The sequence below is a fragment of the Pseudopipra pipra genome, chromosome 2 (genome assembly GCF_036250125.1).
Source record: "Pseudopipra pipra isolate bDixPip1 chromosome 2, bDixPip1.hap1, whole genome shotgun sequence".
Classification (NCBI taxonomy): domain Eukaryota; kingdom Metazoa; phylum Chordata; class Aves; order Passeriformes; family Pipridae; genus Pseudopipra; species Pseudopipra pipra.
Window position 1 is genome coordinate 15,833,576 of NC_087550.1, and position 24,381 is coordinate 15,857,956.

The 24,381-nt window shown below is 43.3% G+C and overlaps 2 protein-coding genes across 2 annotated transcripts in view; one reads left to right on the top strand and one right to left on the bottom strand.

Moving 5' to 3' along the window:
• ADAMTS5 (ADAM metallopeptidase with thrombospondin type 1 motif 5) overlaps positions 1 to 20,376 on the bottom strand; it is a 44,375-nt gene extending 23,999 nt beyond the window's left edge. Inside the window, exons 1-2 of the mRNA XM_064644023.1 lie at positions 19,226 to 20,376; positions 7,286 to 7,418 (exon numbers count right to left, since the gene is read on the bottom strand). Of these exons, the coding sequence (XP_064500093.1) occupies positions 7,286 to 7,418; positions 19,226 to 20,092 (1,000 nt within the window). The 5' untranslated portion in view covers positions 20,093 to 20,376. The remainder of the gene's footprint in view (positions 1 to 7,285; positions 7,419 to 19,225) is intronic.
• Positions 1 to 22,317, top strand: part of LOC135407230 (uncharacterized) — a 35,835-nt gene extending 13,518 nt beyond the window's left edge. Inside the window, exons 2-4 of the mRNA XM_064642118.1 lie at positions 19,126 to 19,451; positions 20,367 to 20,784; positions 21,820 to 22,317. Of these exons, the coding sequence (XP_064498188.1) occupies positions 19,126 to 19,451; positions 20,367 to 20,784; positions 21,820 to 22,168 (1,093 nt within the window). The 3' untranslated portion in view covers positions 22,169 to 22,317. The remainder of the gene's footprint in view (positions 1 to 19,125; positions 19,452 to 20,366; positions 20,785 to 21,819) is intronic.
• Positions 22,318 to 24,381: the final 2,064 nt, after the last annotated feature.

Consider the following 24,381-nt stretch of genomic DNA (forward strand, 5'->3'; position numbering starts at 1 on the left):
TGTTATAACAGACTTCTGTGGGAGATCAGAGATACATCACCCCATCAGACAGGCAATTTGCAAGCAAAATTCTGGCCAGGCAATGCAGTCAAGGCAATCAGAGACCACTACGTCCACATAGACCCAAATAATCATTAAAAACATGCGGTCTTGGAGGTCCACACTACCTCTACTGCACTAATTAATGGGGCATGTAGAAGATAAATATTAATTTCAGTGAAAAAGTGGGAGGTGGTGACACCTATTTCACATCTGTTCAACAAACAATATAATTCATCGCAGCTCATGGTAAATGAATGAACTCCAGGAGAGTACACAGTGTAAAAATGTAAAAATTGCATTGCCTGCTGCCTGCTTATTAGGTAATTCTGCCTTCCTTTCTGTACCAGAAGTACCTTGCCCACAAAAACTACATGATCATAGGTAGGTAGGATCTACCTGCCAAGGAGGAAAGCAGTCCCTACTTTACCCTGCAGCCTGGAAGACTGGGGATCCAAGCTGAACACAGAACTTGTTCTAGGATCATAGAATCACTTAGGTTGGAAAAGACCCTTTAAGACCATTGAGTACAACTATAAACTTAACACTGCCAAGTCCACTGCTAAACCAAGTCCTTGAAATGTTTTTTGATAATGACTGTTCTGAAACATTAGACAAAATATGTTTTATTCTCAACTCCCCTGTGGTTGCAGAGATACTGATATTCCACTCTACATATCTGGCTTTAAGTTATGATGTTCAGGATCTATAGCAGCTTCTCAAAGCATGGTGTCTGTTTAGTCTAATTCTTCGTGAGGTTACACGTACACAGAGATCAGCACAACTCCAGAAAACCTCTGGAAACTCAGGCAATGTTAGTGCTCTGAGTCACTTCCTGAAGCCTCTGGTTGAGAATCTGACCTTTCACCTCCTCACTGCTCTGTCAGGACCACCTCAGAGGCATTATGAAGGCAGAGATCCCCAGTCCACTCAGACTTAAAAGCACATGGTAGATAAAAAAGAGCTCAGGTATATTCGGAATCTGAGGATTATATTTTTCTACAGGATATCAATTTATCCCTTCCACCTGTCCATATGAACTGCCTCACCTTCACCAAATAAGGTCTGCTATAAGCACCACATCTGCTGCAGGTGGAAAAATTATATATTTTATATAATATTACAAGTTAATAAAAATATTGTTGGGTAAGCCAAGAATTTTTATTCAAAATTTTAACCAGCAACCTTTTATACAGCTGATGTTTGCTTTTTGAAGCATCAGCTCAATTTTCTGCCCTATCAGCACCTCTTGTGAAGGCTTATCTTGGACTGCTCATCTTTTCTCTTAATCAAAGGGGAGATGCTCATGAAGGCTTAATTCAAGAGCTTTTGCAAGCAGAAGTTAATACAGAAGTTTGAAAAAGGTTCAAAGAGAAGGAATCAAACAATTGTCCTGATATATGTCATCAGAGAAGACTTGGATAAGTGTACTCCCTCTCCTTTTTTGTTGTTTTAAGAAAGCAAATCTGCCTAATTATGATTACCTGGATATTTGCCTAAACTTCATCTGTCATGAAGGAAACATAATACGAGAGTCAGACAGCCTTCACCGTTTTTTCATGTGGCTATGAGATTCTGTGCCCTTGGCAATGTATCCCCCTTGAAATGAAAGGCTACAAAAGATTTGTAGCTGTCAAATCTGAAGCTTGTCTTTATCTGCTTTATCTTGACAGCCCTGAAATCAAAGGGCTACATGTTCAGCAGTGGAAAAGAAAAGATTACTGTATTTAGTTACTTTTGAGTGTACACAAAATGAGCACATGTGGTAAAATATGAAATGGGAGCATTTTTTGACTGTTCTATGGACATCAAAAGCAAGACTACCATGGAAGTATCATACACATTGTTCCCAGTTTAATTTTTTACTGAAGAAGGGTCAGAATCGTAGTTTGCTATAAACCTTACATAGGTTAGACGTGGTCTTCTTTCCACAGAGGCCTGCAACTCAAACACAGGCTCAGTTGCTGAATAAATAGCTTCAAACCACTTGGAATTCACCATAATGGTATTCTGACATATTTCAGTGACCACCAGAGTAGAGATGCCAGGAGTGATACCTCACTTCTAAAATGGCTTCTTTACAGAAAATTATGTTCTCTAATAAAGCACTACATTTTGCCAACGGTGCTTGTGACACTTTTGTCGTCAGTGGTGGCAGATGCTGAAAAAGATTTGGTATTAAACACGTTATTTAGTATTTGGAAGAAATTCTTCCCTGTGAGAGTGGTGAGGCACTGCAACAGGTTGCCCAGAGAAGCTGTGGCCACCCTATCCCTGGAAATGTTCAAGGTCAGGTTGGATCTGCCCAGCAACCTGGTCTAGTGAAAGGTCTCCCTGGGAAGGGGAGGTGTAACTAGATGGTCTTTGAGGCCCCTTCCAACCCAAACCATTCTACGATTCTGTGATTTTCTAGTTTTAGTTTCTGTACACTTCCCTGATTTTAAGCATTACACAGTACAGCTGTGGAGGAAGTTGTGATAACTTCACATAACCACAGAAAATGAAGCTCCTCAGAGACCTTGAAAAGGCACCTTGTGCATGCCTCTGCCCTAGGGTAGGATCACTGGCCCCTCAGCCACAGCTGTTTTAGTCAGACAGCTCCTGTGAAACTCCAGTAATGGAGATTTCACTGCCTCCCCAAGCAATTAATTTCTGCCCTTAACTGTCCTGGTTAGATGATTTTGGCTAATGCTTAAAGTAAATCTCCCTTGCTGCAATTTAAGGCCATTACCCCTTCTGCTGTCCCAGATGGACACAGAGAATAATTTATTACGCAAATTTTTGCAACAATTTTTTTAACATATTTGAAGGCTGCTTTTATTCCCCCCTTTGGCCTTCCCTTCTCTAAAGTCACATGTAAAAGATAAAAGAAAACTAATGAACAAAAGTTTAATTAGTTCCACATAGCAATACTGAAGTTATATCCTAAAAATAAAATACTTGGAAAGAACATCAGTAAACCATATTACTCAGGACAGGAGGAGTAATAGCCTGCCAGACTGTTTGTGCAACAGAGGAATAGGAACACTGCAAAAGGTCAAATGGACATTATCATTCAGCAGAAAGGCAGAGCTTTCTCTGTATTGCCTCCTCTAAAAAAAATAAGTTGTTCAAGATTGATGAAAGGAACAAAGATACATATAATTTAAGCTATTAGACCCATGTAAGGCTCATTGAACTGAACTGGAGCTTTGCCTACTTGAAGACTGCAGGAAGGATGCTTTTGTATTTAAGGATTAGATCAAAACTCAAGAGACAACTTTAAACCTTGGCTTTCCTTGTGACTTCCTTTGCAATTTGGGGAAATGACCAACTGATAAAACAAGCAGTAGCTCCACTTATGTCCTCTTGAACTCTTCTCATTTTGCTTTTGTAGATGACAAACTGTTTAGGATGGTGGGCTGCCTGTAACAAAAAGCATGTGGAATTGCAGCATAAGAGGAGCCAGTCAGCAGAAACTTCTGGCTGTGACTGCACCTCAAAATACTACTCCAGGCTACTAAACATGGACAATATCCCATCACAAAATATGTAAACTTTAACTTCAAACTAACTGACTGCGCCTGTTGGTGACGTTGGATCACGCTTATCTTCAGGAGATGCAAAGGTTGGCTTATAATTCAACACTGTAAAAGCAACAAATCTCCAACCCCAAAGTCCAGAGTACTGAAGTGAGAATCTACTTATTATTGTTTCCTGATGGTTATTTTATAAGGGATATATGGAGAAGCAATATGCTAGTGCTGACCTATGAAAAACATAAAATAAATGTTGAGATTATGAGCAATAATAAGTTCTTCAATGCTTTTGTCCCCATGAAGCAGAAAAGTGCATGAAGTAAGGAAACATCATTTTTTTTACAGATAATAGGCTGATGACAACAAAGACTTGGAGAATGCCTACATACTGTGCCTAAGCTAGCTCAGATAGCTCTGCAAAGCCACGGAGGTGTAGCTGAAGGAGCTGCTAAAAGTAAAAAAAGGCATCCATATGCCACAGAGTGAACTGATGATTTCAGGCAATAATCCAGAAGACTATTTTTGTGAAAACAAAGCTACTGCTGTCCAACCTGATAGAAGCATGTCCTTTGCTAAAAAAGAGCCATATATGGATTTACTATTAGTGGCTGGATGTCTTGACAGGCTATGATTTAAATATAACATTTACGGTATTAGTATTGCTTCTCTTTATTCTGAGGAGAAACTGGATTATCACATTCAAAGTTGCAAGATTTCCTTCTGGTTTTGCTGCATTATCCTAATTTTTTGCATGTGACATTGGAGACAAACTATTACTGATTTCCCTACATTCAAGTAGGACAAGATTCAGCTCCTACCTCATCAAACTTTATATATAGATCTCCACCTCTTATTGTCAGCTAAGCAGCTGCACTAAGTATTTGATTGCATCTATGTCTTTGGTTGCATCTGTGCTCTCCTTTACAGACCTTTGGAGATTTTGCCTGTTACTGCCACTCATTCATACTCTTCCCCTCAAAAACCACTGGTCAAAATCCATCTATTTTATCTGAAAGAAATAAAATAAAACAAACATCTTACACACAATGTGGTAGACACCCCAGAAACAGAAGCAGCAGGCTTTACTCTGTATCAGGCTGCTTTCTGGCTTCCTATGCACGGATCCAACCTGAGCCCCCGGGCTGTGCATCGTCCTGTTTGGTTGAGCTGCAGTTCAATTGACTTTGGTTGCCTTCCAGAGAAAGAATGTGATCCTGAAAAATGCTCTTCAATCCTTCAGAGAGGAAATACGAGCACTTAGGTCCCCTTGGAAGTTAAAGTGAGGACACACAGCCATTCTGTTGATCTAGTCCACCTTAATGATGCTGCATCTGCTCCACATGCACACAGACATGGGTTACTTAAAAAACTGCAGAGAGTGACTCTGATTCACCTTGTGGCTCACTCTGATCTTCCTACTAACAGAAAGGAACACCTTAGAGCCCTTAGCATCCCTCTGACTTGCAGGGCATCACTTATGTCGCCATGTGAATTCTACCAAGTAACTAAGCCTGGTGTAAAATTAAAGCTACACCCTGCCCACAGGACAGGGGGAACTTTAAGATTTCTGGATTGTAGGAAGAAATCTAGTCTCCAACTAAAATAAAGCAAGGTTTTCCCCAAAGCGTTTAACTAAAGGGTATCCATGCCACACTTTTATTTTTCATCCTTTTTTGACCTTTGATTTAAGTACTCAAGCAATTTTAGCTGTGTTTTTTTCTCAACTTCTCCCACTTCAGGACACACACACAAAGATCATTCTGTGACCTGACACTCCTCCTTTCTTTAAAACTTCTGGTGAAGAGAAAAAAAAGAAAGGATGTTATTTTAAACAGCCTCAAACTAAAGGTTTTAAGTCCATTAGGGTAGTTATTCATTAATTTTAATTCCTGCCTTTTTTACATTGAAAATGTTTTTACAGATTCCTGTAAATGTCTAGGTATGAAAATGGCTCTTTTTCAAAAATGTTCTTCTAGATGACTAAAAATAATTCACTTTTGTTTATATTTTCTTTGTGCAGAATTCAAGGTAACAATATGTACGTTTACTGCTCATCCCTATCTTTATTGATCTATATTCCTTCATTTTTAATCTGCCTAAACATGTATTTATTGCTGATAGAGTGGTAGTCGAGACACATTACTCACTTCTTCACATACCAGATACACTGGCATCACAAGCAGGTTCCTCAGCCAACCTCACCAATGCCCACTAACCCTCATCCTTCTGGATGCAAGGAGATACAAGCAGTCCCTCCCAGCAGGCTGGCCTTTGACTGACAGGCTAAGTTTGCAATCTATTTGTCCCAGGTCTAGACCAGGTTCGTGATGGGTCGTTGGCTTCACAGCATCCGCGTTTGGAGCCTCTGAACACATACAGCATGAATCTGTATTTGACGTGTTGCTCTAGCTACCTCCAAATGCTCTGAATTACTGATTTCAGAGGGCTTTTTCTTTTATAATTACATTATTGTTTATTAAAATAAAATTTCTGTTCGGGGGACTCGTCCTGCCACAATACCTTATGTTTTCATGCAACGCATGATCCCCTCTCCAGCCACTACTGATTTAACTTCTTTGTAGCTCCATAGGAGCAGTAGGTTTAGGTTCACTCATCACTGAAGAGTCAGGTCACTGACACACCAGCTGCTTTTACACAGTTGGTGACCTCTGTTTGCGGAGCCCGAGGTATATGTAAGGCATGCAACTCTTGGGCTCTACCTGCTAGCTACTTGAAAATTGAACTACTGCAGTGATACTCCCAAAGCAAACTTTACTTTGGTTTGGCATGAGGTACAAGGCAATTCAGCAATTGGCTCTCTCTGAAAGTTCTCCTTTCCTTGTTATTTCCTTCCAAGAATGTTGGGGAAAAAAAAAAAAAGAACCTTCTCCACTTTTAAGTTGCTGTTTGCTCACCGAAGTGAATAGCCCTTACAGCAAATGTGAACACAGTTCAAAAAACATCAGTAAATTAAACATAATCAAGATAGCAGCAGTCTCTCTGAAGGAATATATCATGACAGACGTAATATTCCAGAACATAAACTTTCTTCTGTCACTAATTCTATCCTAAATCCTTCTGAAGGCTACATGTAAGGCTTCTAATTTAATTGCTGTGCACTGCAGTGGAAACTGAAACAAAGTTAAACAGTTTTTTTGACCAAACCTTTATCACCTAAATACTATTGCACTTATTACAGCATTCATATTAGTACCTTATTTCACCACAAAGGTGGAATTTCCATAAAGTTAGAAAAATATTAGAATTATAAGGCTTTTTTTCCACAAAAGTCTTTCTCTGCAGGTAATACAGTGTCCCAGGAAAAAAAAGCTTTGTAACAGCAGAGTATGCAAACAGTTCAAAAATGTCAGTTATTTTCCACTCTGTATGTACTAAAAGGATGCAAATTACAGTAGATGGGCCAAATGCTTTCTCAGGAGGGACATGTATTGACATCTTTGGACAGTAACAGTAGCAGCAGCCTTTAAATTTTCACTTCAACTACTGCTTAGAAACGACACTGTCAGAAAGGAAACACCTACTGTGCGCCTTCACTTGCCTTCTGATCCCTTATTAGTTAACCCTGAAGTGCATATGTATACAGCCTTAATCCCCAAGTGAGTATCTGGACCAGGGGAAATCTGGAATTAATTGCGAAGTATTTTGGTTACTAATGCAGCTGTTACAAGTGTTTGATTTGGCAAGGGAACAGAAAAGGCACTGCATACCAATTTCGTGAGCCACTGTAAAAGCTGCGTGGAGGCCGTCATCTTCAATCACCGCACAGCTGCGCTCCGGAGAGCATATGGTCCCAACGTCTGCCATTCCCAGAGTATCACATGAATGATGCCCACATAAATCCTGCCCAGGAAAGGGGAGAAAATAAAAAAAAAAAAAAAAGGCATTAAAATAAATTTTTACACCCATAGGTAACAACCGGTTAGGGGCACCAGCCCTTTGCGAAGAGCAGAACCTGGGTAAAAACATCAGTGTAAGCGTCTATCTAAAGGTATCAACGCAGTTTAAAAGAATGATGAGCCAATCCCACCCCTGGTAAAATCAGTGGGAGGATTTTCATTGACTTTAACAGGATTTGGATATGTTGTGTAAATAATTACTATTTCTTTTTCTGCTCAAAATTGCACTGAGGTAGGTACTCAAAATATGCTGTAGAAGCATTTCTTCATTGGCAATAAAAATGGAATATCCTCTTTATTTACAGAAGGTAAACAAAGGCACAGAGAGAACACTTCAGATTCCTGATCAGTTCTTGAACCAGAGATCACCCTTCTTCTCCAAAGGCAGGTCTCATACTTTGCACTTAAATGAGATTGTTATATGTGCAATGTCATTCCACATCTGTCAGGCAACACAATGATTAACAGTGTATTACCCAATATACCAAGTATTTAAGCAATTCTCAGAGGTTGCTTACAGAGTCAGTGATGTGATAGAGTCCAAAATGCCTTCACTCTCAGCCTTACTAGTGCACCAACTCAACCACATCTCCTACGTGTAGATATGGGGTGTCTCCAAAAACCATGCAGGTAGCATTAGGTTTATTCTTCCATTCAGGATGGTGATAATGGCAATGATAATAATGGAAGGAACTTTGGTCAGACGTTGTGTTTTAATCATCAGCAGTAACATTTCTGTGCTTCTGTTGAAGCAGAGGGAAGAATACTAGTCTGAATATACGTACATAATGCTTTTTTGGGTGAGAAGGAAAAGTAGGTATCATGCTATTTAGAACACTTCAACATTTCATTGTGGTTGAATGAAATTGTAATTTTCAAGGCATTATAGTATTATCAAAGGTTATCATCAAAATGATCAAAGAGTACCTTTTTTTCACCTTCATTTTTAAGACTCTCTGCTTTCCTTCACATCTCTTTTTATAAGGACTTCTTTTGATGAAGCCTTTCATAATTTATCCATCTGAATAATAGACACTTTGTATGAGGTTTGAATTGTACGAACAATGTTCACTGATTAGACAGGTTAGGCAAACTTGAAAATGCACAGGATTCAAACCCACTGAAGCAAAAGAAAAACACACCGAGTTCACAGATATTGTGACAGAGCATCTCTTTTAAAAAAAGTAAAAACAAAACCAAACAAACAAACAAAAATTTTTTTTTTCCCCCAAGAAGAAACAAAGAAATTTTTCAAGCTAAAAATACACAGCAATATTACATATATGGAGGAAGAATTTCAGGCTCAGTTCTGGCTTCCAGGTGTCTGGGAACTCTTTTTTCAGTAAGTGCATTCTTGGTGCTACTTAATACCAAGATTTAAATTCTGCAGTACCAATGAACAAAACAGCCTGACAAAAAGAGAAGGGATACAGTTCAAAAGTATTTCAATTTCCAAATTACAAGTGTAATCCATGGTTTAAGAAAAATTTCCATTCTGCAGCAATGCAGATAATATGCAGACAATTTTCTCTCCAACACCCCAGGCTCCCCTCCTCAGAATCCAATCAGCTCCCCAGACTTTGCCTCTGGCTCAGCATGGGTTATGGGAAGGTATGGGATGCCTGCTTTAAAAGAAATTCAAAATGTTTTCACTTGTATTTAGGGAAATAAACTTTGTATCATTTTCAGCAGCTTTCGACTAGTGTTGGATCAGGCTCCAAGTGAGATCATGTTATTATAATGTCAAATATCTGGGGCATATTCAAGAAAAAAGACACAATCCTTAAACTCCTATATCTTTTGCTTGGGTTCATATCCATTTAGCCCTTTATGTATCACTTCTGAATCTGGCCCTTTTGGTCTAAGGGTACATTTTAGATAAAGTAAACTCCATGTAGATGTAACTGTAAGTGGTTTACCTACAGGAGCACGTGTAACAAAACTCAGAAAAAACGCATGTGCATAGTACCAATAAACATACCTTTCCATGGGGATATAATCCTTCTAAATAAATGAGTGTAAGCCATATAGGAAGTAAGATACCTTTATACTACAGCCATGCAGTGCTAAAGGCTGAGGGAAGAGTGGCTGGAAAGTGGCCCTCCTGGAAAAGGACCTGGGAGTGCTGGTTGACCGTGGCTGAACAAGAGCCAGTGTGTGCCCAAGTGGCCAAGAAGGCCAGTGGCATCCTGGCCTGTATCAGAAATAGTGGGACCAGAAGGACTAGGAAAGTGATTCTTCCCCTGCACTCAGCACTGGTGCAGCCACACCTCGAGTGCTGTGTCCAGTTCTGGGCTCCTCACTACAGAAAAGACATTCAGGGGCTGGAGAGTGCCCAGAGAAGGACAACAGAGCTGGGGAAGGGTCTGGAGCACAAGTCTGGTGAGGAGCAGCTGAGGGACCTAAGGTTTACCCAGAAGAAAAGGAGTTCCAGGAGAGACCTTATGACTCTCTACAACTACCTGACAGGAGGTTATAGCCACATGGAGGTTGGGCTCTTCTCCCAGGCAACCAGTGACAGGACAAGAGAAAAGAGCCTCCAGTTGCACCAGGGAGGGTTCAAGCTGGACATCAGGAAGTAATTCTTCACAGAAAGGGTGATTAGATATTGGAAAGGGCTGCCTAGAAAGGTGGTGGAGTCACTATCCCTGGAGGTGTTTAAGGAAAGAGTAGAGGTGGCACTCAGTGCTCTGGTTTCACACACGGTAGTGTTTGGTCAGTGGTTGGACCTGATGATCTAGGAGGTCTTTTCCAACCTAATTGATTCTGTGATTCTGTGATAGTGCAATTTGGCCTGAATCCACACAAGCCTGAAATTCTGAAACTGAAATTCTTACACAAGTACCAAAAAGCACATAAATGAGACACAAAGCAGCTCACTGTAGGAGGTCTAGGCTACTCTCAGGTTGACAGTGCCAATGATAGTATAAAATGCATTAATTCAGGCTTTGTCTCTGCATGCAGATTTTATGTCATCTGGCCTTTTGTTGTGTTTGGGTGTCATTATTACGCAGATACTTACATCAATACCACTGCCAATGTGGGCACAATTGTATTACCACACAGATGTCTTATGCCAGTGCATGATTTACTTCTATTTGCATAAAAGAAGCAGCTATGCCAATGATATGGCTGGGAATTTATACCAACAGACACAACCAGACCTCACAATGATTCACCGGATTTGATGACACAAGTATAATTAAAAGAATATAATCTTTTAAGCAGGCAATCTCATAAACTTCCTTAGAGTTACTTTTGATGGGACGTGGGGAACATGGAAAATTACGACAGGGATGTTAAACATAAGCAGCCCTTCTGACTCGTGGCTGGTTAGTAATCTCACCCTCAACATTTCAAAAGCTATGCACAGGATTGCATTACCATCTTCCTTAGACATTAGGGCTGTATTAGTTAGAGGCTGGCCCTAGGAAAACCCACAGCAGGAAATAAATGGTAAAATTACCTAGGTCCTCCAATTCCCCATAGACAGCTGGGAAACAGCTGTCCTCAGATGGTGTGGGATCAACAATTCCCATAAAGGAGAAGAGAGGAGAGTGACTGCACTGGGGTCAGGAAGTGGTGGACAGTGATGCATTAAAGCTCTGCTACCTCCAGCCAGCCCCATTTCCACATCCACACTGCTGCCCCGGCACTTGGAGCAAGGACCTGGGGGGGAGTCCTGCAGCCACCTACCAAATCCCATCTGGGAAGTGGCAGAGGTGGCCTGTAAAGGATTTTGGAAACAGGGACAGGAAATATTTTCTGGCATTAGTATGAAGGTGTTTCTGGGATGTCTATGGGTTGGCCATCTGCTGCTAGAGCAGGGCATGCAATGGCTATGCTTTGAACAGAGAGCATGTGTTGAGCCTCCTGGTTTTCCTTGCCAACTTCAGTCCTCAGTGACTGCCTGAGGATGCTTTTTTCTCAGCTAATGCTGACATTGTCAAGAATCATTTAGGCAGATTACTAAAGGCTCAGATCCCTTATGTTGTCAACTCATTGTCTCGTTTATTCTTTACTTCTCTTGCCTCTGCATGATTTGAACTTTAATATACTTCTATTCATAACATCACATAGTATATACTATAAACAAAACTGTAGCCTATCAAGTGGCATTTCTGAGACAAATATTCTGAAAGGTTTGCTATTGGGTTAACTCAGTGATACTAGTTTCCCAACAGTATGACTTCAAGTGATATTATTGAAAATCATGCCTGTTTACACTTCCACTGATTTAAATCTTGATGGCAAAATTTCTCTTGACTTAAACCTCCTATAGCTGCACTGGCTATTGATTACTTGATACCACCATCAACAGTTATATTTTTTTTATTTTCCTGGGCAGTCTTGGAAAGCAGTCTACAACTTCTAAGAAGTAACTTTTCTGGGAGTACAGTAAAAAGTTTTATTCCCTTGAAAATATTTTAATTTTTTTCCTAAAAACATGCCCCAATGTAATGATGCAAACTAAGAAACCTGTAAGGGTCACCTCAACTTTTCATACTCCAGCTAAAGCACTAAGAAAAAGGGGACTTGGGATACTTAAATTTCCAGTGATTATTTCACTCTGGTGTTTGGCTTCTATTAGAAAGTTAATCAGTTACTCAGATCTGTATACTCAAATGCCTTGAAACAGTGGCAGAAGCTTCAAAGAATGAATGTTTCTTGATATTTCTAAAGAAGGAATGCAGTCTGGCCCTTGATCTGCATTACAGCAGTTTCAAAACAAGAATGACTAGGAAATGCATTTGCCACGGAGGAGGCAATAGATGGTAAGACTTAAGTTTTGGCAAAGAAACGACTTAGGAAAACTAAGCTGTACATCATAAAACTAGTAGTTAATTAGCTTATTAGAGGCAAAGATTTCTTGGCATTCTAAATACATCAAGAGCAGCTGGCTGTCTGCCATGTATACATGGCATTGTGGTGAAAGAAGATAACTGTCACTGCATCCTGCTGGAGCAATGAATTTATTTTACCTGAAATTTCTTCCGTAGGTTAATAAAAAAGCCAAACAAAAACTGTTTAGTGAAAGCTGGTATTAGATCAGAGCCCGCTGACCAGATCCAAATCAGGATGTAAACACCAACATGGACAATTTGATGGAATGTACAGGGAGAAGAATATGTCCTTTGGTCTTTTGAGTTATCTACCCTTCCTAGGGCTTGCAGTTTGTGACCTTATGGGCCCCGAAGTGCCACAGTTTCACAGTCCTAAGCAGCTTAGCACTTCGCTTATACTAAAGCTTGATTGGTTTTGAGATGCTTAATGTTTCTCTACCTTTACTCCTGACGGAAGTTAAGCCTACAGATAGATGTTCTCAGATCAGATGTATGAGAAACCCACAGAATGAGGCTTTCTGTGAGGCAAAGCTGCACTTCACCTTCTCGTAAAGCTTTTACATCTCTGTGTGTTTGTTCACTTGCTCTTCTGGGTATTTTACAATGGCTCATCAACTAAAGCCTTTGCCCAGTAAGAACATGATCCAGCTTCAAATTCCTTTAGGGATGAGGCCAATTAGAAGCATGTTTCTTAGGAGAGCACCATATGGTCTGTGCTAGACTGTGGCCTGCAGGGAAGGTCTGCACGTGCCCATGCACACAGGGAGTTGGGGCTCTTCCTGTAGCAGCTGATGTGCCAAAGGCTTCCCTGGCCCAGGCTGCTCTTAGTGCTTACAGTGCTTGGTGAAGAGACCTAGTTTTGGTCCCTTTCTCAGCTTGCTTCTCTATTTTACACTGAACAGTCCTGTGGTAAATTACAGAAACAGTCCTCTCTCCGTGCTTTAGGAACCCAGACCACCTTGCTCTAAGCGGTGCACTCCAGTCAGCGGCTTCAGGTCACGATTCCTCTCGTTCTCACCATATGAATTACTCACTAAACAGTGACATAGCTTTGGTCAGAGGCGTGGAAAGTTTCCTTAACACCTGGAACAGCTTACAACCTACTGGTTAAGGACCTCTCCAGGGAGGTGGGCGATACAGACCTAAAATCCCTCAAGCAGAGGAAGGAATTAAGTATGACTTTCCGACTTCCTGCAGCAGCATTCCCACCGCAGCCCCGTAAAGGGAGGGTGGGGTGAGGCGGCATTCGGAACACACACATCCACCCTCCCATGTGCCCCTCTGCAAAGCGGGCAAACGCTTATTAATGTCACAGCAACGCGGAACGGCACATGTGGAGGGAGGTGAGGTTCACCAAAACAGAAAGGATCTCGGGTATCGCCCAAGGAGGGCATGACATCTGCAAGGCAAAAGGAGCATAAGACTGGAGCTGACAGTCTGCAAAAGGTATACTGTAAATAAGGGCTATGGGGCAAACAAAGTAATTAGAGCATGGTCTATTTTACCCTCAGCCAATACCATGACACTTAAAAGAAAGGCTTTGCAAGCCAAAATAGTGGGACACTGTCCTGGAGGAAGAATGCTGTGAAAAATCTTCTTTGAGACACTGGTGGGTCTCTCTCATGGGGATGTCTAGGTTAGAGCACCAGAGGAAGGGCCTGGACATGACTATGAAGAGAGGAAGGACTCCCTCAGACTCACTGGGTTACTGCTTTGTCCTTCTCCCCAGCCACATTTTGCGAGGATGGCCGAGGCCTGGTTACCTTTTGAGGAAAACCAGAATGGTGACGCCTGCCATATCTACCACAAGAAAAATAACATATTTTTTATCCAGTAGTTGAGCTTAAAAACTGACATTGTCTGCCTTTTGGGTTCATTTGATAAACACAGGCCTGAGGTTTGGGCATTTGAATCTCAAATGTACAGAGGTGTCTTTCTGAATTTTAAGTAAGAAAATCCAACGTATGCGTGACACCTTTTTTGGCTCAGTTTAACACATGCATGCTACACTTGCTGGCTTCAGAAATTACCTCCACACCAGTCTGGATATTTAGGCATGTTCTTATTTTTCCCCTGTATGGTACAGGGACTCTGTGCACTCATCGTGTGAGGACACTGAAGCAAAGTATTAGTAATAGAGCTTAAATTGGATTAAGCTTTTATGTTATGAAGGGACAGATTAACAAAATGTTTTTTTCCCTAGAACATTGAAAGAAAACACAGTAGTATTACCAAAGGTGATTTAAAAATATTGACAAATTGGATATAAAGCATTTGGACTCTGCATGGGGAGGAGAAGTTTCAGTTATGAAACTGGTGACTGGTGAACAAGGAAAAGTCTGTGATTTAACTTGCCTAACCCATAGTTCCTTTGTGGAGAAACTGTACACCATCTCTCTAGATCAGTGTGAATCATACTGCATCTCCTCTACAAGTTTTGTCCCACTTTATTTTCCCCAAGGACGTTATTTAAATGTATTAGATTTGCAACAAAATTGGTGAAAATATTATGAAAGTGGTAGAAACATCATACTATAATTTCTTCAGAGTAATAATAATAAACAATGAAATATATTCTATTGACCATTGGTACAGTGACTTGTTTTACTACCACGGCATAATAACTGTGGGAAGACGATAATAGAAAAAAGAAAAAAAAAAAAGGAAGAAAGAATTAGAGCCAAAGAAAGCATGTGCTCCATGCAAGGAAATTATCATCTACAGAGCTGAGATAATATAAAGCTTGGTGTTAAATTTCAACAGCACTGTCAGATGGACAGTTAAACTAAATCACAGCCACAAGACCCATATAATTACTGTGTAGAAAAAGGAAGGACAGCAGCCTTTGGCTCTAGCATGAACTTTTTTGTTAGAGCCACAGCTGATGGTACTATCACAGGTGATGCTAACAAGCACTTAGGAAAGTATTTTTTATTGCTCCTGTCTGTATCTACTGTGAGAAATATCTGTTTTAACCTCCATATGATTCAGAACTGGAGGAAAAGGAAGAGAGCTGGATTTTGTCCAAACACATTCAATTGTTCACTTGAAATTTAACTAAGGGTCACTAATGAAACAGATTGGATGAATTCTAAAGGATAATTGCAGAGCAGGCTAGACTTCAGAAAAGGTACAGTGTGAGTTCAACTACAGTTTGCAAGTCATGTCTAATATGTTCTTCTACTGTGACAAATAATCTGGCAAGTGTTTTGTTGCACCCATAAAAAGCTGAAGATAACCTGCTTCCAGCTTCTGAAAACTGTTCGCAATAAAAAGAGGTTGAAAGAGTCTGAACTCTACTGTTGACTTCATTGCCATTGAGAACAAGCGAGCTCATCTGCAGGGAAAGAGGGCTTTATAAGCTTTTCCTCCTTCCCACCACACAGTCAGTTCCCTACCTGCTGCATGGGGAGTAGGACTCACCTGGCCACCAGCTGATCAAATCCTTGCACCACCATATTCCACGGAGGATGCTCTAAGCATGCATGCAGCCCAAAAATTTACAGCTGCTGTCAAGGACTCAACCACAAAGTAGTTGAACAGCAGGGGACCCATGTACTCTCCGAAGTCCTTATGGCCAGTCTGCCTTAATGAGAGCTCTCATGGGATTTAGAAATATTAGAAAATTATCCCTTTTTGTAACTGCCAAGTCAGACCTCTGTCATGTTTGATACTGGCCATCATGACCCCAAATGAGAGATTGAGATCCCTGAGAAATTACACTTTTCCTCATCAGATTTTGGGAATTTACATAATCACTGTGGAACCCAACTAAATTTCTGCAATATTTAGTGATAGATAACTTCTGTGACCACTGAAGGTTTTCACAATCTCCTACACAGTTGATAACAATGGTCAGACATGTTCCTTGCAGTTACAGAGTAAACACAGGACCTACTGCAGCTAATGGACAGGTAAATGGCCCTTGCCATCACTTGATAAGCAATACAGAGCCTTAAAATATCTTTAACGTGTTGCCTGTATCACCCAAAACTGAACTCATGTTCGTATTTATTTACTATTTACTACAGTCTGCAGCATAATTGCTTTAAAGCCTTTATCAAATTAAACACAGATTATGACCGAAAGTGGCTATTTTAACTCAGAATCAGTAAATTTCCTTCTAAAAATCTTTTTTTATGGGAAGTGCTTCCTAGTATGAATAATGATGATGACCATAATTTGAACTGCCAGTACTAATTTTATAATAAGAGAGAGCTGCCAGCACACCCTTAGTCTATCAATGGTTACTAATTTATCTTTAAAGAGGTAAAGACAACCGAAGAAGAGGGAGCAACAGTGCTGAATTCTGTCAGGATTCTTCCTTTCTAAGGAACTCCAATAAAGCTACTATCTTTTCAGACAGCCTCTTTTGGTGTAAAAATAGCATGCAAGTAAATGTCACTCCGGGATGAAGATAATTATATTAGAGACTTGTATGACAACAGACATGCATAATGTAGATTCTATCTACACATAAACAGTTACATACAGCTGAGGAGATGCATTCAGCTGACAAATGATTTGCAAATATTATTCTGTTGACGGAGAGACACAAAGTTCAAGGTGGCCTTGGTTAGTAAACAAAGACGGAAAATGTACCTCACACACTTACTCCATGCCTAAAAAACAAGCCATTTAGAAAAAGGCGTCTGGATGTTCAAGAATCAGCATGACAGTATTCAGAGCCCATCAAAACACGCGGCCATGGCTTGGCGTCTTGTAGCTAGGCAACGTACTTCATACATTCAAAACATAGTTGTAAAAGTGCAATTCTCCTGCCAATTGCTGCCACTCTCATTGAAAAGCCAAACTGGAAAAATATCTCTTTAGTTCAAAGTGGGGCTGTTTTGTCCAGGAAACATCTTTACTGCTTTTTCATCCTTTAACCGTTTTTGTGTTTACATTCCAAGAGGAGCAAACAGATTCATGTTGACATTTCAAGTGTAAGCATATAAAAATCGTGTGGACTCACACATACTCCCTGCAAAGAACATCACGAACACATGTAGCGAGAAACTCTGGTCTTGTTCTTATTGAGTAAAATACCAAAATACAATGCCAAAGGATGTGCTGCCACGCCAAACAATGTGCGTGTGCACACAGCTAACCATTAAAGCAGATTAACTTATCCTGAACTGCATCGAGGAGATAATCCTATAGTTAAAGCTGTTAAAATGTAAACTAAGAAAACGGAAGCCTGTGCTTTTTTCTCAGAAAGCATTTACATCCCTAAGTAACAATGCAAGCAATATTTGCACCTTAAGAGCAGAAGAAGACCACAGGAACTGTGATGTTTTGTTTAGTTTAGGTACTACTTACATTCAAAAGAAGTAACTCTACACATGGAAGATGCATTGCTCAGGAGTCTTTGAAAGTGGGTTACTGATTAGCAGCACACTCTTACTCTGGCAGGAGGGCATCCATGCAAAGAATTACAGATAAGCATCTGTAAAGCAAGTGCACTTTAAATTCACATCCTATCTCAATCCAAATTAACTTAATAATTGATGTTAAGGTTCACAGTCTGCCACCCTAAGAGTTTCTGAATTGTCATAAATCCCAGGGAAATAAATGGGAATACTGGCAGAGAGAAACACTCTTCAGTGAGAAGTGATGGATTCTGGCCCAGGCGTAATTAATAAGCCATTAGAAAGGATCCTTATAGCAAAAAGCAAGAGCATTCTGACCCAGGCTTTTATTCAGATTATAATGATAAAAAAATGAAAGTTTGCAAATTGGACTGATGGGTCTTAAACTGCTAAAAAAGGCTCCTGTTGCACAAGTGATGCCTGACTGACACAGAACCTAATGTTTCAACTATTTACAGCTATAAAAGCAAGCCAGGCACTTTTTTTCCCCCTTCTGGAGCAACTCCTTCCACAAACCATCCAAAGCATCCTTTTTGGCAGGCTCCTATGATGTAGAAAAGCAGGAGAACTCAAATGAACGGAAAGTCATGCAGTTATTTTTTTCATACTTGGGGAAGGGAAAAAAAGAAAACACCAAACCCAAACCGCTGAAGGGATATTCTTACAGAAGAACTTCATTGCATAAACTCAGCCACATGTCTACTAGAGCAATGTCCCTTAACGACCTCTGGCAACGCAATTAATCAACAACCAAGCGTGGAGCATGGCTCTGCATGGGTAATACCAGCTAGATCCAACCCACAGTTATCAGGACACCCATTTTTCACCTGGGGGGAAAGAAAAGGACTGCATCCCCTCACCAGCAGCCCAACTCAACCAACTTTTGCAGCTCTGTTTACCTGTGGTTTGCATTTACGTCCTACACTTGAACCACAAGTGCTGCTGGCTTCCAGTGTGGTCAAGCTATTCTTGCTGGAAATAGCATCTCAGTGCACTCAACAAGGAAGTCGTCTGTACTCTTAAGGTGTTCTCCACCATTTTCACTAGCAGGTTTGTTTAGGGACTAATTTAGTCTAGGAAGTGCTATCAACCCTTTGTGCTTGGACCACAACTGCAGAGAGAGAGGAGCTGCGTGTTAAACATCTCACTGGGAAAGATGGAACAATGTCATGTCTTAAGCAGAGATAAGTTGGGCAGCCTCAGCTGAGTCCCCCCGATCAGGCAAATCACCCCCTCTCCACCCTGGCAGGAGTCCCAGCACTGCACTGGCACGAAAATGTGTACCCGCAGTGGGGGTGACTGCTCAGGAGAGGGGAGCGGGCACACACAAATACGTGCACCACTGGTTGGGTTCTCAACCCCTCTTCCATCCCTGTCGGCTGTCCCTGAGATGCAGTGCAACCCGACGGGGCGGGGAGGCAACCACGGGGTAAAGCAGAGCTGGAGGCTGGAGGCCCGCCAGGCTCGCCACGCTGCAGCCCGGCCACCCACGGCCCGAGGAGCAGCACGCCTCTGCCGGCCAGGGCGATGCCTACCTCGCGGGTGAAGAGGATGGCGGCATCGTAGTGCTCGTCGTGGTCGTCGTCGAGGCGGTTGTGCTGGTGCTGCCACTTGCAGAAGTTCTTGAGAGTGGTGGCGGCGTTCCTGTTGACCTCCAGCCCCTTCTCCTTCTCGCCCAGGGCCACCACCTTCACCACGGCCAGCCGGACGTGGTTCTCCAGGCTGGCGTGGGCGTAGAGCCGGGAGGCGATGGAGGCCAAGGTGAGCAGGTAGTGCTGCAGCCCCTTCCCGTACTTGCGGACCATGGAGGCGTCGGCCACCAGCAGCAGCTCCACCTGCCGGGCCCGGGAGACGGAGCGACGCCGCCGCCGCCGCCGCCCGTCCCCCCCCTCCGCCCCGGCGGGGTCGCGGGTCTCGCAGCTGGTGCGGGCGGGCACCGTCTCGAAGCTGAAGCGCTCCCTGCGGAAGAGGTGCGGGGTTCGGGCCGGGCCCTCCCCGTAGATCCGCGGTCCGGCCGCCTCCGCGCCGCGCCGCGCCGGCCGGACGGTGTAGCGGGAGCGCCCCACGGCGAAGAAGCCGTCGAGGCCGCCGCAGAGGTTGAAGACGGCGAGGGAGCGCGGGCTGCCGTCCACCGTGCCGCGGTAGTGGCAGCGCGGCCCGTCGCGCTCCAGGTCGAGCAGGAAGCGCTGTCCCCCGGCGTAGAGCACATACCCCGCCTTGCCGCCCCCCGCGTAGGTCGGGTCGAGGCGCCGCACGACGCCGCTGGCCCCGCGGGGCGGCCCGGGGGCGGGGGGCCGGGGGGGCGGCGGCGGCGGCGCTCCCGGGTCGGCAGGTGCCGGCGGCGAGGCCAGAGCGCGGTGCGGCTGGGCCGCCAGCAGCAGCGACAGCAGCCTCAGGAGCATCCTGCCCCGCCGTCAGGAGCGGCGGCGGGAATTAGGAGGAGTAATAATAATAACAGGAGTCGGGGACGGCGGTGGAAAGAGCCGGCCCGGCGGAGTGCGGCAGCGTAGTTAAGGGACGGGAAGAAGAAGGGGGAAGATGGGGGGGAAGGGGAAAAAAAAAAGAAAAAAAAAAAAGGAAAAAGAAAGTTCTCTCTCCCAAACTCGAGTCAAGTGTGAGTGGGAGAGAAAAAAATGTCAACAAAAGCCGCTCGCGTGTGAACTTTGTGTTTCTCAGCAGGGAAGAGCCGGGAGCACATGGAAGGAGAGAGAGAGGCAAAAAATCCCAAATCGCTGCTGCTGCCGGGGAGGCAAAGTGGGGAGAGAGGAAAAGGAGGAGAGGAGGCTCGGAACCGGCAAGTAGAGAAGTTTGAGCACTTCCCACTCCTCTTCCACTTCTCTGCTGTAGTCACCGGATCATCACCAGCAGCAGCAGGGGCAGGGGCCAGGTCTGCTGCGACTCGGCACTTTCTCGGGCTCCGGTGGGGTCCCTTTCCTTCTTTTGCCCCCTTTTGTTTTGAAGAGGAGAAAGGGAGACAAGAAATTCAGGCACCAAAAACCGCCTCGATCGTCTCCGGCGAGATGGTTAAAAAGAAAAAAAAAAAAGCGCCCAAGAAGCGGAAAACGTCCTGGATTTCTGTAAAAGCGCCCTCCCTGTATCTTTTCTGTTGTTGTTGTTATCCCCAGTCTGTCGATGTGAACAAGAGGAGAAGGGAGAGAAATGTGAAGATGAGAGGAGGTGGAACAATGAATTTATAGCGGAATGCCATCCTGCAATGGCAATTTCAACAATTCGTCACTGCAGGCTGCCTCTTAAAGGGAGAGCTTCAAAACCACCACTCCCACACTTCCTTCTCATTTAATCAGACAGAAGGAGAAACTTGAGGGGAGGCGGAAAGGGGGGGGTGGCTGCGGGGGGAGGAGAAAAGGAGGGATAGTGAGAGGGAGAGAGGGAAGCAGAAGAGGAGAAGAGCCGGAGGAAGCCGGGGAGGAGAGAGAGACCGGGAGAAAAAACTGTGTGTGAAAACCGCGAGGTTTTCCCCGAAACGCTTGAAGCCCCAGAGTCACCCGGGGTTTGAGCTGTCACCGCTGGCCGGGGATGGTGGAGCCGGGCTTACCTCCCGTCCTGCCCGCCACCCCCGCACTGCTGCCTGGCGCTGCAGTTTGCAAAGCTCGGTGGAGGAGGCAGGTTTGCGTCTGGCTCCGAAGGGGAGGGAAGCGTCCGGGGCTTTTCCGAGAACGCCGGTGATGCGGCGCCCGAGGCGGCCGGGGGAGCGAAGCGGCTGCGGCTGGCCGGGGGTGTCCCCGGCGCTGCCCCCCGTGTCCCGGCTCGCCCCCTGCCCATGCCTCTTTCCCGGGTCGGCGGCAGCGCCAAACTTCCCCTCTTTGTCTGGGCGGCCGCGGCTCGTCTTCATCCAGCCTGTCATTAAGACCCGGCAAGCTGTCATCTAGTGTGGACTGTGATTTCCCCTGAGCCCCGAGGACGAGAGAGGGCGGGGAAGCGGTAATGCTTGCTCTAATCTTTCGAATGACTTCAGATACTTAGATCATCCCCCCGCTGACACACATATCCACTAACCCTATTCCCTCGTCTTCCACCCCCTGCTTCGTGCTCCAGCAGGGACACCGCGAAGCGCAGATGACTGCATTTCCCTTTTCAAGTGCCCTTTCCACCTTAACATTGCCCACAGAGTGAGTGGAGATTGGCAAACAGCTCATTCTCTGCCCAGACCATGGCTGGAAGGCAGCATGGGCTCTGGGAAGGCGGGAGGAAGGGGACCCCTGAGGATTCCGACCCTGCTGATTTCCCCTGCTGAGGTACGGACCCTGCGTAGCCAGGGCCTTGCCTTGCACCAAGTCAAGCATGGATGCATGGGAAACAGCAGTGCTTATTATCTCATGTTTCCTCTCGATGTCCCAAAACGGGTGCCTGGAACAGGTGCTCTCTGGCTGCAGGACTCCAGAGGGATGCAGGTCTCCAACTCCATCCTCACCTGCAAACAGCATCTCAACCCAGCTGCTCTGACTGCAAGGGAGTGATGGGCACATCTGGATCACAGCCGTGGTAGTGGGATGCACAGAGAATGGCAGACCAGCACTCGCCTCTGTAGCTTCCAGGGGCTGCTTTGAGAGTCTGGCACTTCTCTAAGGAACAGGTTAATTAAAGCCACAAATGTTTCAAAAATTAATATTCCCATGTAAATGATCACATTAACATAACCCTGAGGTTATGCTTATGAAATGTTTAACGCACCGAAGTTTTGCTGGTGTTTTTTCTTCTTTTTCCATTTTTCCAGGTATCCAGTGATACCTGAGATCAAAAGTTCATTTCTCAACCTCCTGGTATCTCTTTTTCTACATTTCAGTATTCTATCATCACCAAGAATTTTTAACTGGAGTCAGTAAGTTTCAAAATTAAGAGTTATATATCAGGAAGATCACATTAACATTTTTGGGTATTGGTCCAGGACTATTCAACATTTAAAAATTTAAACATTTTCTCAGCTACTTTAAGCTAGTTATAAAGTTAAAATAGTTGAAGAAAAATTTAAAGAGAGAAAAAGAAGACATATTTTGATTAGAAAAAGAACCTGTAATTTGCCTCACATTTTTTCTTGGATGGGTTTTACTTTTCATTTGAGATTAATGCATATCTTTTCAGTACCAACAATATTTTTATTGACTTCACTGGGACCTGATCAAGCCCTGGATTTGCAAATATGTCTGGATCCAAACTCCCAGATACCCCTGGGAGAGGTGCTAAAGATGAGATATGGGATAAGGAATGTATTTTGGATTACAACCTCAGAAACTCTCATTAAAAAAGTGTTAGTTTGTCAATGAAAAGGCATATGGTGCACAAGAGGCCGGTGTAAGGTTCTCCCATGCTACAGCCTAATTCCAACTGTCTGGACATATATAACCTTAGAAAAGCAGGAATGCTAAAAGGGCTAGTGATAATTAAATATGTCTCACTGCTCATCTCTTGTGTTATCTTTGATTTCCCAAATGACAGGAAAAGTTGACTAAGCTTCCACAGTGCCCTGTTTCACTGAGCAAGGATCTAGGCTTTCCAGGAAGGTACAAATTAGCCTTTGCAAATTACCCCATAGATTATGAAATCTTTCCTATTTATATTTCAAAATTGCAGTAACTCAGCACAGCAGTGCAATAACGGAAAGATAGGTCAGTCATGCCTCGTGCAACGAGAGAGACCTCTTTTAGTCTGAGAGCCTGGAAGTGTAAGGATAAATCACTGAAATGAATCATCTTTTTCCTCATAGTTTTGCCCTCTTAGCCTCTTTTTACAGTTACAGCACTGCCTTTAAACAAGAAATCCTGTTAGCATGTCCCAAGTTGTGGATGACGCTAAATCCTTGTCAAACAGTTCTGACCTGGAAATTTCAAAGCTGACCTTTCTCAACTGAGAGATAGAGAGCCAGAAATCCTCAATTAGCTTTAAGGCACAATGCAAGTTTTGTACACTTTGGACCAATTCAATACTGATGAAAGAAGACAATATCCCCTGGAGTCTCTGGGAGCTACAAGCTGCTTTCATTAAAGTTGTGTTTCAGCCCCTGGGTTTGTCCATGAAAGCCTTTAGGATCCTTCAAATAACAGCCTTGGTAGCTGGGGATTCCTGATCATGTAGCATCTTAGCCACATAAGAAACGTTGCTTTAAGCAGTAGAAACACTCACATGAAGGAATAACTTGAGGGATGTGGAAATACCAGCAAAGTTGTTAATAATTTTATTTGTGTGTCCTTTAAATTGTTTATAAAATGGTCCTGTTTTGCATCACCTCTTTTTCAATTATCAGTCATGTTACAAGGGGTAGAAAACCATGAATCCAACTGGATTGTTGACAAATTAGCCTTGTGTTTGCCTGCAGCCCCCTGACAGTAGTTAAGGCCTAGCAGAGATGTCCTACCCAACACCACCTACTTTCACCAATGACTTAACACTTTCTCCTTGAAAATTAAAATAATTCTGTTCAACTTTTATTGTTCTGGTGCTAGGACTGTCTGGCATTTCTATGTAATTGCACAGGGAAGATAGCAATTACTGTGGGAGGCAACATTTTTTCTATAAAAATATAAGAAAACCAAATCAAACTCAGGAAAATTGCCTGCTCATCATGATTCAAAGTAATACCAACTGAACAGCATTTAATAAATATGTGATCAACACAGGGAACTGGACCCAGATTTGGGTAAGATCCTATTCAAGAAACTACCTGTAGCAACACACT